Raw genomic sequence first — 13,231 nt, 5'->3', positions numbered from 1 at the left:
TAGAAAACTTTAGTGGATTAGTAAAATCATTATGGTTTTTTTACTACTAATATGATGAAGTTACCTATTGTATCAATATTCACGGGAGTCAATCTCAAAATCAATTGAAAGAGTAGTTCATGTCTATTATAAAGTGATGTAAGGTCTCTTCCTTTATCAGCGTGGGATCCTTAACATATTGCACCAGTTTAGAATGTTACATATATTTTTTTAAGTTAAAACCATGAAAGAATTCAAATAAAATTTAAGAAAAATTGAATAGCATATTTTTTTAGTAATAATTAATTTTGTAGATATGTAAATCTAAAAAGAGGCAAGAGGAGTCGCAACTCACAAGCCTTTTTCTCCGGAGTTGTGCTGCGCAAGTTAGGTGTAGTCGGCTACAAGTGGGCATTATTAGGCGCCACCCCTTGGCCCTTTCACTGCCTTTTTTGCAGATTCAATTCAGCTAAGCAAATTTAATACGAAACCGATGGAGATGTCACATGTCTGCCATGATAGGTCACGTGGCCAGCAAAAGTCTCAAATCTCAATAAGAATATAGCCCCTAATTTGAGGGTATCTTTGGACTTTGGGGTTTCCAAACCGGGCTGCCTCCCATTGGGCTCATTTGTGGGCTTCGTCAAAACCTACACACGGCCCAAATTTCAGCCCGATTGTTGAGACATCTAACAAGTTATACAGTCATTTATGCAGGAATTTGTTGACTTAAATATGATTAATATAATACCAATAAATAAAAAAGACACCTAATCAAACGTTGAAATTCTTATTCAAATGTAGCAACCTCCTAAAACTTAGATGTTTGAGTCTTCCTCTTGATATTATTGAACTAAAAAAATAAATCTAAATGGATCGATGAAATTGTCGCGAGACAATATGATGATATGAAGATCACCCCTCGACTAAAACTATTTTTTTAAAAACTGGGGAATAAAAACAAAATAGCTAACAAATCCAACTGATGATACAACCCCAAAACCAAGAAAAAAGATCTACAGCAAGTCTGTTGGTGCAAGCAAAGCAATGAGTTCACTATAAAACTATACAAGTACATAAAAGGGGCTAAGTTTTATCATTTACAGCATTTCATCAAATAAAATTTGATTCAAATTTTCTGGTCTCTAACATTACTACTACATAAACTATCTGCTTCTCATGCCTTGGAAGAAATAGAAGTAGATTCAAGTATGATATGTGTCTCTGAACGATATTGTTGGGAGGCTAATCCATTCCGCCAAAGGCATCCAAATGGGAAACTGACAGTACTCACAAATTTGCCAATATTAGGATTTGATCGAAATTTAAGATAGAAATTTCATGTTTGCTAATCCCATCTCCAGTAAAACTTTTATTGGGAAGTCAGGCCAAACAATGAAAATGATGTGTAGGTTTCAATGGATCAAAACTTGAGTCTAGCTAAAAGCTCCCTGCCATGCTAGTTTTCTTGCTTATGGGTACATAAAATGCATTGATTAAGAAACATGAACAAAACTTACGGTGTGGAATACAGCTGAAAATGTTATGCTGCTAAGCTAAGCATGGAAGACAGAAAATGCATAGAGAATCTTTTGCTTGAATAAAGCAAATGAGCCGAAAAACTCGACATATTGATACGTTGAGGCTGTCGAATAAAGTTTAGAGAATCATGTCGAGAGCAAATTGCCCCATCTTCGACGTTGCAGAGCAAAGATAACTAACTTTTCATTAGAATGTTTCCAGAAAAGTTGCCTATTTGTCTGGTTGATTACTACTCACCAAAACATACAGAAAAGAGAAGGAAGGAGAAGAAAGTTAAAAGATGGAGAGAGGTTTTACTACAGAAACAAAGACGCCAATTGATTTTTGGGAATGTAGATATCCCAATAATCTTATAGTGAAAAATCAGGAATGAAAGTGAAAGCTCCCGCAGAATAAGATTCCTTTCTTTAATATAAAAAATGAATACTTTTTCCCCTAATTTAAAAACTTCAAGCACCTACGTCTGGAAAAAGTAAATCTCTAATGGAGTGGGAATCTGACTTTAGTCTTTTACGTGAGAATACAATAACCAAGCAAAGAAAAAAGCATGCCAAAAAGAAGAAAAAAGGACGGATAAAAGATGATGGAATGGGGGAGTATATATTCACTCGGATTATCTATTCATCTTCATGCAGTGAAAGAACTATAAAATCCCAAATACTTGAAACCAACAAATTAGTATCTAAAAGATTAAGAGAGAAGAAACTTTTGGGAGATGAGCAGACGCTCTACTAATTTTCCTCCAGGAATTTGGCAGGCTAGAAGGGAGTATGGCCGCCAGAGACATAACATAAATTATTCAGACCATGTGAACTCCACGCCGCCACACTCCCATTCATTTCAGGTCAGCAGGTTAACAAATTATATTGTTCCGCAACGAACTGGATTCAAACAGAATTTGCGGGCAGCAAAACAGAATTTGCAGATCACTTTTAATTCCTTATTAATATGAGAGTTCTCCTAATTTTTCTCAGAAATATGTTAGTAGTCCCGAAGTTAAAGAGATGATAACAAGCGTATTACTCATTATGCATGTGTTGTCAGAATTCTTATATAGAGAGAGATCCATTTCCATGGCGGCCTGCAGGGGAGGCAATGTTTGCAAGAATATTGGACATTGGAAGGTAAATAACACAAAAGCTTTGAAGTTTTATATGTGCTGTTTAGTGTTTTGGAAGAGTTATATGCATACCATAGAAGTGGATATTGCAGATTCATTTCTTAAATGATCTGAAATTATAAGAATTAGAGGTCAATCTAAGTTTGCTGTATGTTTCTCAAAACATGAACTAGTATGTAACTCAGGGAGATAACTCGACAGAGCAATCAGAAGTCCATGAATTTCACTAATGGGAGAATTTGAGGAAACAAATCATGCAAACCATGAAGTTTCAAAAATGGGGGTTGAGCACCAGTTCCTTCTTAGTTGGAGATTGGTTAACACAAGACAGTTCAACGACATTCAACACAATTCATTAAGCAAAAATTTGTTCAAGAACCACCTCTATTTACAAGTTGCAGGGAAAAAGAAACATGTGTTCTCATTCATTTGATTGAATAGCTTATGATATAACATCACTCAATTTTTGTCATGAGCAGCATCAAATTCTGCAATAACAAACTAATCCCCTTTGAATACCGGTTGGTTTCAGAGAATCAACTTACATTGCTTTTATTACCTGTAAGTAAAATCCATGTCCTCCGAACTGTGTTGATATTTCATTCATTTTTTGAGAAATTTCCAGCCCTCCGGAAGAAACACCTACCATTGTCAGAATCATTACCCACTCCAGACCGGGACAGCTCGAATCCAGTCCAAGACCTGCGGAACTGTACACGCCAACTCCAAGATCCCAAGGGAACTCGACGCTAACATCTGAAGAGCAAAATATGGCACTGAATAAGCTCAAGAAAAAGATCTATGATCCTCCGAAGAACCTAGGTAAGAGAATTAACTTCTACTACAGAGAAAATTACAAGGAGAGGAGCAACGGGGAGAGCGATGAAGACGGCAAGAGATGCTCCGTTTGCCTTGAAGATTTCCAGCCGAGAGAGGAGGTGATGACGACGCCCTGCAACCATATGTTCCACGAAGAATGCATCGTGCCGTGGGTGAAGAGCAATGGCCAATGTCCGGTCTGCAGATTCGCTTTGTTCGAGCGAACAGGGCGAAGGGCGGCTTCATCCAACAACGCTACTGCATCAAATGTTCTGACCAATAATCTACCCGACGATGAGATCGTGTACTTAATACGAGCCATGGAAGAAGCTCTGATGCTGCGAAATCTCGCCGGATTTTGGGGAGCATGAAGCGTCCTCTCGATTTGCCCCCCAAATCGACATGAACAATGCCCTTAATCTCAACAAATGATTGATGAAACACAACCTCTAAACATATTATTGTGCTATGAACATGAAATAACTCGAGACTCGATAGAGCTCGTTGTGCCCGCAGAAGCATCCTCTCGCCCATGGATTGAATGTCTTCTAGACTTGTATAATTGCTGATCACGATTCACGAATCATGCTATGGTTAAAAGAAAATATTAAATCCTTCGCGCCTTAATTTCTATACCTTACTCAGTGTTATTCATCGAAATTTTAAATGTTACGAATTTTGAAACTTTGGGGTATTTTATCTTAATTCCGAATTTTACTAATCAAATATTTTAATTATTGATGTTAATTTTCCTATTAGTTATTTGTTCAGAAATATCGATTCATTTTCCAATCCCATGGATGAACTACTCAATTTGATTTTAAATAGCCGTGTGGAATGAAAAAACGTATTATATATGTTACGCCTTGAACCTCCTCAATTCTCTCTCTATGTATATAAGGTTTTAACTATATGAGTGTATTAAATAAAGTACTATATTATTTAATGATATATTAATATAAATAGAAGAAATAGCTACTATATTTAACACTATAATTTTTTTCAAACTTTGCCTTAGTTGTACTAAACAGTAGGAAAAAAAACCTATACCTTATCTAGACTAGCTACTTGATCACTCGGTAGACCTTGTCACTTGATCTTCATAAACACAACTCCACTCTCAACTAACGGTTGACCTTGTCACTTGATCTTCATAAAGACAACTCCACTCTTTACCAATCTACGTAGATAATGTGTTAGCAATATGTTTATCTCTCTACTACTAATATTGTGAGAGTGTGGGTGATGAGGCCTTCGTCTAATACTCCGATATAACTAACACTATTGCCTTTTGGTAATCGTCCAATCAAGTGCATAAGTAAATCAATACACTTACATTCTTACTTCTCCATTTGGTTATCTAATTTCCAAATAACCATACACTAGCTTTACAATTTTTATGCTTTGCAATTCTCAACAATATAGTTTAACTATAGGTTGCCCTCTTGCCTATTAAATTATTTATGAAAACTTAATGTTAATAACTAAAACAATATTTTACTTACAAGTTCACTCACTAGGCTCGAGGATTGAAAAACGCCTTTCGTTTTCCTCCCTTCATCAGTCTTTGCTATCTTCCTTAACAAGCCCTCAAGCCTCCTTTGTGCAAAGTAGGAATCTTTATAATTATTGTTATAAAAAATATTTATACATATCAATTTTTTAGGACAACATGTAGAAATGATGATTCGAATTCATGCCTTTTCGATCGGAAATAGATCTTATTTTTATTTTTATTATTTTTTTTTGGAAAGTAATACATATTGATAGACTCATACTATATTTATAATTGTTTATATGAAAATACATGTTTTTGAATATTTTTAAAAATGATTTCAAATTTTCTCAACCTCGGACAATAAAATCAAAATAATTATGACAACCACAACTAATGCCCTAATTTAAAATCTTAGTTCGAGATATTTTTTTTTAATTTTAAGAAAGAAATAAATAAATACCCAAAAATCTGGGTAATTGAACGGCGACGAAGCAACCACTAAAAGAAGACCACGTATTCATTTCCCAAACCACATCTGCACTCTTTAAGAACTCCGGCGTCATCTTCCGTCGGATCCCAGTCGCAGGATCCTCTCTGGTCTCCGCCATTCAATCCCAGTGGCCTCCATTGCATTGATTCACTCATACTTCTTAGCTACTATTCAATTTTCCTGAAATTCTGCTCTCTTAGAGGTAACAAGGTATGCTCCTTTTCTGTAGTTTCGTCCTTTAATGGTTTTGCTGTATTCTCTCTGGAGCTGAAAGTTTTTGTAATCTGTGCCGACATTTACTTGGTAATTAGCGGTAGCTAAAGTAATTTGCCGACTTAATTTTCTCAAAATTCACCTTTAAATCATTGTAATGATTGAAATACTGATTGATATGGGTGCTTATGGTTGTTATTCATTAGTACGGTGCTATTTTAGTCGTTTGATTCTATAGCTAATGAACTGTATACTACCTCGTAGAAATAATGGCTTGAAGGTGCAGTCCCTATTTTAGCTGTTTCTAGCTCTGTCATATTTGCATCATCATATTTCATGAGCAAATTTTCTACCTCCATGTTATTGATTTCATAATTAGCACTGGGGAGGCGTTATCATGGTTAATTCATTCATTGTTTGAGATTTAAATGGCTCAGTTTGGGAATAGCCTCGAGCTAGAGATCGTGATACATAAACTTGTTGGGAGTTTCTACTCGAAACATCTTTGTTTGGGATTTACGATATGATGCTGTCTTTCTCCTGTTTCCAGAGATGGCTGCCTCTTCTGCATCTGCATGTCTTGTGGGGAATGGTATGTCCACTCACTGTGCTAAATCAAATCTACGCAAGTTTTTACACAGCAGGCGATTAGTCCTTTCTACAAGCCTCCAATCACTGGGTAAAAGGGCTAAGGCCGGTGTGGTTAGGGCATCTCTGGAACCAAGGGAAAACGAAGGAAGAAGAGACTTCCTAAAGTTATTGCTTGGAAATGTTGGAGTTGGTACATCCGCTTTATTGGGAAGTGGAAGGGCTAATGCTGATGACCAAGGGGTTTCTTCATCTAGGATGTCATATTCTAGGTTTTTGGAGTATTTGGACAAGGATAGAGTGAAGAAAGTAGATCTATTTGAAAATGGAACTATAGCGATTGTTGAGGCTATCTCTCCTGAATTGGGCAATCGGGTGCAACGTGTTCGTGTACAGCTTCCGGGACTGAGCCAGGAACTTCTTCAAAAGTTCAGGGAGAAAAACATTGACTTTGCTGCACATAATGCTCAAGAGGATTCTGGCTCTCTGTTATTCAACTTGATTGGGAATCTAGCTTTCCCACTAATCTTGATTGGAGGGCTATTCCTACTATCAAGGCGTTCATCTGGAGGGATGGGTGGTCCTGGAGGGCCTGGGTTCCCTCTTGCCTTTGGTCAATCTAAAGCAAAGTTCCAAATGGAACCAAACACTGGTGTGACTTTTGATGATGTTGCTGGAGTAGATGAAGCTAAACAGGATTTCATGGAGGTGGTGGAGTTTCTAAAGAAGCCTGAGAGGTTCACTGCTGTTGGGGCTCGCATTCCCAAAGGTGTTCTTCTCGTTGGTCCTCCAGGAACTGGGAAGACTCTGCTAGCCAAGGCCATTGCAGGTGAAGCAGGTGTCCCATTTTTCTCCATTTCAGGTTCCGAGTTTGTTGAGATGTTTGTCGGTATTGGTGCTTCTCGTGTTCGTGATCTCTTCAAGAAGGCCAAGGAAAATGCTCCTTGCATTGTGTTTGTTGATGAAATTGATGCTGTTGGACGTCAAAGAGGTACTGGAATTGGTGGTGGGAATGATGAAAGAGAACAGACCCTCAACCAGCTTCTAACTGAAATGGATGGGTTTGAGGGAAACACTGGCATTATTGTAATTGCTGCCACAAACAGGGCAGACATTCTTGACTCTGCCTTATTGAGGCCTGGACGTTTTGACAGACAGGTGAGAACTATTCCATTATTTGTAGGCATATTTCTTATACTAAAGATCGTGCTGAGTTAGTACTTACCAGAAAAAAAAACCTCCGAGTATAATACTATAATGCATGCAGGTAACCGTTGATGTCCCTGACGTAAAGGGGAGGACAGAAATTTTAAAGGTTCATGCTAATAACAAGAAGTTTGATGCTGATGTTTCTCTTGATGTTATAGCCATGAGAACACCTGGTTTTAGTGGGGCTGATCTTGCAAACCTCTTGAATGAGGCTGCCATATTGGCTGGACGGCGCGGTAAGACTGCTATTTCATCCAAAGAGATCGATGATTCAATTGATCGGATTGTGGCTGGTATGGAAGGAACAGTAATGACTGATGGGAAGAGCAAAAGCCTTGTGGCATATCATGAAGTTGGGCATGCGATTTGTGGGTAAGTTATTCTTTTTTTCATTGCAATTACGAAATCAGCTTTTTATGTACAGTTAGTGTGGATCATCCGTAACTTGTAACAAGCACATTATGATTATGCTCTTTCATTTAATTTTATCTACTTGACTTCAAGATGTTAAACTATTTTGATTAAAATCACTATCTTAAAGCGTGAGGGCTAGCTTTAAGATGTCATGTGACTTGAACAAACCTGTTCAAAGCTTAATTTTAGCTATTATTTATGTTTAGACAGCCAAATGGAGTTCCTATGATGATTAGTTCTTCCATATTTTTACTACTCTGCACAAAAATTTATTAATTAGTATTTCATTCAGTATCCTCACCAATCTACGATTTCAAATATTCTTAGTTCCCTTGGTGCTTGGATTGCATGCAACTACAATTTTCCACCCACTTATTTTACTTTCCTACTCTCGTTCACTTTTTTTTCCCTTGTTTGATTTCAATTACATTTACTTTAGTTTCTCGCCGTCAGCTAACAGCAAAGTTACTTAAAACTTTTATAACCTGTTCCATGCAGTACTTTGACTCCAGGACACGACCCTGTTCAGAAGGTGACCTTAGTTCCACGTGGTCAGGCACGTGGCCTTACCTGGTTTATCCCTTCTGATGATCCAACTCTGATCTCCAAGCAGCAACTATTTGCCAGAATTGTCGGTGGACTAGGCGGCAGGGCTGCGGAGGAAGTGATCTTTGGTGAGCCTGAGGTGACAACTGGTGCAGCAGGTGACCTGCAGCAGATCACTGGCTTAGCCAAACAGGCAAGTTTGAACACGTTCACCATGTTAATGATAGGATTACCCATCAAGAATAACCTTAGAAACTACAATACAAATCAACCATACTTCTTTTAAGAAAACACCCAAAATACTGAAGATAAAGAGCATATAAAAGAAACACAAACAAAAGCCACAACTACCAAAGGGGTAGATTTTTTTTTTGTGTGAATATTAAGTATACGACTTCTTGGTGGACTTCTATCCACAAGAAAGTTTTTTTTTTTTAAATTCTTTTTTAACTACGGTCTTCTTTTGATTATACAGAATTAAAAAGCTGCGATTGTATAGTCCTTAGGGGAGGGTTCTCTCTACCCTCCGCTGGTTGTGTCTCCCTTTTTTGGATTTCTGGGATTTTGAATATAATCTCTTTGTTTCTCATTAAATTAATAACAAGGGAAGGAAAAAAAAGCCACACCTATCCAAGGGAGTTATAAGTTACCTAACACAAAGTTCACAAAGAAACTGCAATATTTACAAAGAAACTGATTAAAACAGTCAAGTCTAAACGTCATAAATAAACCTTCGGTATTGGAGCCTAACAGTTAACAGTTCATTATATGTCAGTTCCCATATTCATTTCCTTCAAACTGTTTCTGAATGTTGTCTGTTACATTGAAAAATGTAATGAGAGGGATGGTTTCACTTGGATTCTTTGCAGATGGTTGTAGCATTTGGGATGTCTGATATAGGCCCATGGTCCCTTATGGACTCTGCAGCTCAGAGTGGTGATGTTATCATGAGAATGATGGCCAGGAACTCCATGTCTGAAAAACTCGCCGAGGATATCGATACAGCCATCAAAAGAATATCCGACGAAGCTTATGAAATTGCATTAGCTCACATTAGGAACAACCGCGAGGCCATCGACAAGATTGTTGAAGTCCTACTCGAGAAGGAAACAATATCAGGAGACGAATTTCGGGCTATTCTCTCGGAATTTGTTGAAATCCCAGCTCAAAACAGGGTTGCTGCTGCAGCACCTACACCAGTTACTGTATAAACAACTTGAAAACATACTGTAATCTAATTACCGTTGACAAGTCATTGTATGTATTGAACTGTACTATATAGTTTTCGGTGACATGTAATTAAGAGAGTTTAAAATAGTCATTTAATCTCTAGGAAACATCAGTAGATTTGAAGCCTCGCCTTGGTGTTTTCCCTTGCGAAACTTGTTACATGTTTTGCTCCATATTTTCTAGATTGAGTAATTTGCTTCAAAGTAACACATTTCTCATGCAAACTAATGGCTGGATACTACCTCTCTAACAGCTTGCCAATAATCTTGATTTTTGTTTTTGTTTTTTAATTTTAACTGATAAGAAAACATGTATTATAGAAATTCAGAGTATCATGTGAGAGTGTACTGTACTCATTGGGAGTTTGAAGTCGAAAAAATAACGAAAATTCATCACATGGTTAGTTGGTTTGGTTTGAATAGATTTTTCGATTTTAATTGATTTGGTTAAATTTTTTTGTTGGTTTTGCTAGCAATTTCTTTATATATATATGTTTTTATAATATTCGTAAATGTCCGGACCAACTTACATAATCTCACGAAACAACCGTCCGATCCTATAACATTTGGTATTGAAAAACATATAGGAAAACTTGAATTCATTCCCTCTCACTTTACCGTAACTCCTTTGGACCAATAATTTCTTTATATTTCTTAAATAGATGTGGTGTTGGCAATTTGAACATAGGGTTAAAGGACGTATTTCTGGCAAAAAGTAGTAAGTTTGAGTTTCTATTGTCACATGTACTTCAAAACGAAAGGGTTGGTGCGGACATATTTTCGACAAAAAGCAGTAAGTTTGAATTTCTACTGTCACATGCACTTAAAAATGAAGGAGTTGGTGTGGATATATTTTCGAAAAAAAGCAGTAAGTTTGAATTTCCTTTCCTGTGTACTTAAAAAGGAAAGGGGTTGGTGTGACGAAATTAGAACCAACAATGTAGTGGAAACCGCGACACTGAGCATCAACAATTGTTAATCGCAGGAGGAAACAGAGGATATGAACTAAAACCGAGGAGTTGCGAGCTAAAGCCAATCGAATCGCTCTTTGCCATTGCCTTCAAAATCACCCAACTTAAACCCATAAATTCTCTCGTTTTTTCCCCTCGTTTCAACGTAACCATCAGCCACTGAAGACAGGCTTATGCATGGGCAAGCCGATTCTCAGTTTCCATGCCCTCTTCAACCCTTTACACGCACCAGCCGTGCGGTTTCTCTCCACAAAGACTTCCTCTGTTTATTTACAAGAATTTACCAACCTATGCAATGGCGGACGCATAAGACAAGCCTATGAGAGCTTCAAATCCGAGATATGGTCAGACCCATCTCTCTTCTCCCATCTGCTCCAATCTTGCATAGAAATAGGCTCAATTTTTGGAGGGAAGCAGCTTCATTCTTTGGTCATTACATCTGGGTGTTCCCAGGACAAGTTCATTTCCAATCACCTTCTGAATTTATACTCCAAATTAGGACAATTTAAGACTTCTTTGGTGCTGTTTAGTCATATGCCACGTAGAAATATCATGTCTTATAACATTTTGATCAATGGGTACTTGCAGCTTGGAGATTTGGAAAGCGCCCAGAAGCTGTTTGATGAAATGTCTGAAAGAAACATTGCTACATGGAATGCGATGATCACGGGTCTGACCCAATTTGAATTTAACGAGCAGGCTTTAAGTTTGTTTAGAGAAATGTATGGATTGGGTTTTTTGCCTGATGAGTTCACATTAGGCAGTGTACTCAGAGGCTGCGCTGGTTTAAGATCGATACGTGCAGGGCAAGAGGTTCATGCCTGTCTGATGAAATGTGGATTTGAATTGAATTTGGTGGTGGGCAGCTCTGTTGCTCATATGTATATGAAGTCTGGTAGTTTGTCTGATGGAGAAAAGGTAATTAAATCAATGCCAACCCGTAATGTAGTTGCTTGGAATACGCTTATCGCTGGAAAAGCTCAAAATGGGTGTTCAGAAGAAGTGTTGAATCAGTATAACATGATGAAAATGGCTGGCTTTCGACCGGATAAAATAACTTTCGTGAGCGTAATAAGTGCATGTTCAGAACTGGCGACGCTGGGACAAGGCCAGCAGATCCATGCTGAAGCAATCAAGGCCGGAGCTGGTTCAGTTGTTGCAGTTATCAGCTCATTGATTAGCATGTATTCTCGGTCTGGGTGTCTAGACGACTCTGTGAAAGCGTTTTTGGATCGTGAAGATGCTGATGTTGTGTTATGGAGTGCTATGATTGCAGCTTATGGATTCCATGGGAGAGGAGAGGAAGTTATTGAACTGTTTCACCAAATGGAAGAGTTGAAAATGGAGGCAAATGAAGTGACCTTCTTGAGTTTGCTGTATGCTTGTAGTCATTGTGGATTGAAGGAGAAAGGGACTGAGTATTTAGATTTGATGGTGAAGAAGTATAAACTCAAGCCTAGAATTGAACACTATACATGTGTCGTAGATCTGCTTGGTCGGGCCGGCCGCTTGGAGGAAGCAGAGGCTACAATAAGATCAATGCCTGTAAAAGCAGATGGCATCATATGGAAGACTTTATTATCGGCCTGCAAAATCCACAAGAAAGCAGAAATGGCAAAAAGAATTTCTGAAGATATTCTTAAGCTTGATCCTCTGGATGCTGCTTCCTATGTGCTGCTTTCAAACATCCATGCTTCTGCTCGTAATTGGCCCGACGTTTCAGAGATTAGGAAAGCCATGAGAGATAGACAAGTGAGGAAGGAGCCCGGCATAAGTTGGTTAGAACTAAAAAGTACGGTTCATCAATTCAACATGAGTGACAAGTCTCATCCAAAGTATCTTGAGATCGAATTGTATTTGAAAGAACTAATGGCTGAAATGAAACTGCAAGGGTACGTGCCAGATATAGGCTCGGTTTTGCACGACATGGACAACGAAGAAAAAGAGTATAATCTGGCACATCATAGCGAGAAGTTAGCAATTGCTTTTGCATTGATGAACACTCCCGAGAGTGCCCCGATAAGGGTGATGAAGAACTTGCGGGTCTGCAGTGACTGTCATGATGCCATTAAGTGCATTTCAAAGATCAGAAACAGAGAGATTATTGTAAGAGATGCAAGTAGATTTCACCATTTCAGGGACGGTGAATGCTCTTGTGGTAATTATTGGTAGGGAAAATTTTACTGCTGCCTCAACTAAGTCGGGGCCATTTCTTGTCTCTTTTCCGAACGTAACTATAGTCAGAAAGCATTCATTTATTCAACATTTCACTTGAGCCTAGACACACGAGTATGCTCATAAGGCAGGACAGTAGGACAAATACCAGTGTCAGATTTTCTATAAAAAGTTGTTTGGTACTCTCTTAAAGCTTGAAGAACTCCCAAAGGATCAGTATATTCAGGTCAATTCCGCTATTGTATCCTTACGGATATTTCTATTTCTAACCATACGATTACTAGTACTTCTTTCTCCATTGTATGTGTTGGGACTTCCCTCTTGTCAGTAAAGCTTACATTCAACTGTGACATGAATTCTTTGGTCCATTCCTGCACAATTTGGTTCATGCTTCTGAAAGGTTTTCTGCTTCAAATAGCACAATAACTTGATGTATTC

At 38.1% G+C, this 13,231-nt stretch overlaps 3 protein-coding genes and 1 long non-coding RNA gene across 7 annotated transcripts; 3 read left to right on the top strand and 1 right to left on the bottom strand.

Moving 5' to 3' along the window:
- Nucleotides 1-100: 100 nt before the first annotated feature.
- LOC111016664 (uncharacterized) lies at nucleotides 101-2,050 on the bottom strand. The gene is made up of 2 exons (XR_015790496.1): nucleotides 1,500-2,050; nucleotides 101-629 (listed from the first exon to the last, which is right to left on the bottom strand). It is a non-coding gene; the product is annotated as an uncharacterized LOC111016664 (long non-coding RNA).
- A 127-nt stretch (nucleotides 2,051-2,177) lies between these two features.
- On the top strand, nucleotides 2,178-4,074 carry LOC111016663 (uncharacterized). Of its 2 annotated transcripts, none has more exons than XM_022292125.2 (3): nucleotides 2,178-2,365; nucleotides 2,566-2,645; nucleotides 3,267-4,074. In XM_022292125.2, exons 1-3 carry the CDS (start codon nucleotides 2,237-2,239, stop codon nucleotides 3,829-3,831), a joined length of 774 nt encoding a protein of 257 aa, XP_022147817.1. In that variant the 5' UTR covers nucleotides 2,178-2,236; the 3' UTR covers nucleotides 3,832-4,074. The 2 variants fall into 2 exon arrangements, with proteins under 2 accessions (XP_022147817.1, XP_022147818.1); XM_022292126.2 differs by having other exon boundaries at nucleotides 2,223-2,365; nucleotides 2,496-2,645.
- Nucleotides 4,075-5,457: 1,383 nt separating this feature from the next.
- Nucleotides 5,458-9,775, top strand: LOC111016750 (ATP-dependent zinc metalloprotease FTSH 2, chloroplastic). Of its 3 annotated transcripts, none has more exons than XM_022292257.2 (5): nucleotides 5,458-5,650; nucleotides 6,212-7,407; nucleotides 7,517-7,830; nucleotides 8,371-8,611; nucleotides 9,288-9,775. In XM_022292257.2, exons 2-5 carry the CDS (start codon nucleotides 6,214-6,216, stop codon nucleotides 9,627-9,629), a joined length of 2,091 nt encoding a protein of 696 aa, XP_022147949.1. In that variant the 5' UTR covers nucleotides 5,458-5,650; nucleotides 6,212-6,213; the 3' UTR covers nucleotides 9,630-9,775. The 3 variants fall into 3 exon arrangements, with proteins under 3 accessions (XP_022147949.1, XP_022147950.1, XP_087978459.1); XM_022292258.2 differs by having other exon boundaries at nucleotides 5,458-5,658; XM_088122333.1 differs by lacking the exon at nucleotides 5,458-5,650 and having other exon boundaries at nucleotides 6,196-7,407.
- Nucleotides 9,776-10,485: 710 nt separating this feature from the next.
- On the top strand, nucleotides 10,486-13,143 carry LOC111016714 (pentatricopeptide (PPR) repeat protein). The gene has a single exon (XM_022292194.2). It carries the CDS (start codon nucleotides 10,796-10,798, stop codon nucleotides 12,788-12,790), a length of 1,995 nt encoding a protein of 664 aa, XP_022147886.1. The 5' UTR covers nucleotides 10,486-10,795; the 3' UTR covers nucleotides 12,791-13,143.
- The last annotated feature ends 88 nt before the right edge of the window (nucleotides 13,144-13,231 follow it).

Source organism: Momordica charantia (genome assembly GCF_013281855.1).
Source record: "Momordica charantia cultivar OHB3-1 chromosome 4 unlocalized genomic scaffold, Mcharantia_2.0 BLBB01000004.1, whole genome shotgun sequence".
Taxonomy (NCBI): domain Eukaryota; kingdom Viridiplantae; phylum Streptophyta; class Magnoliopsida; order Cucurbitales; family Cucurbitaceae; genus Momordica; species Momordica charantia.
This window is presented reverse-complemented; position numbering and strand designations above follow the sequence as displayed.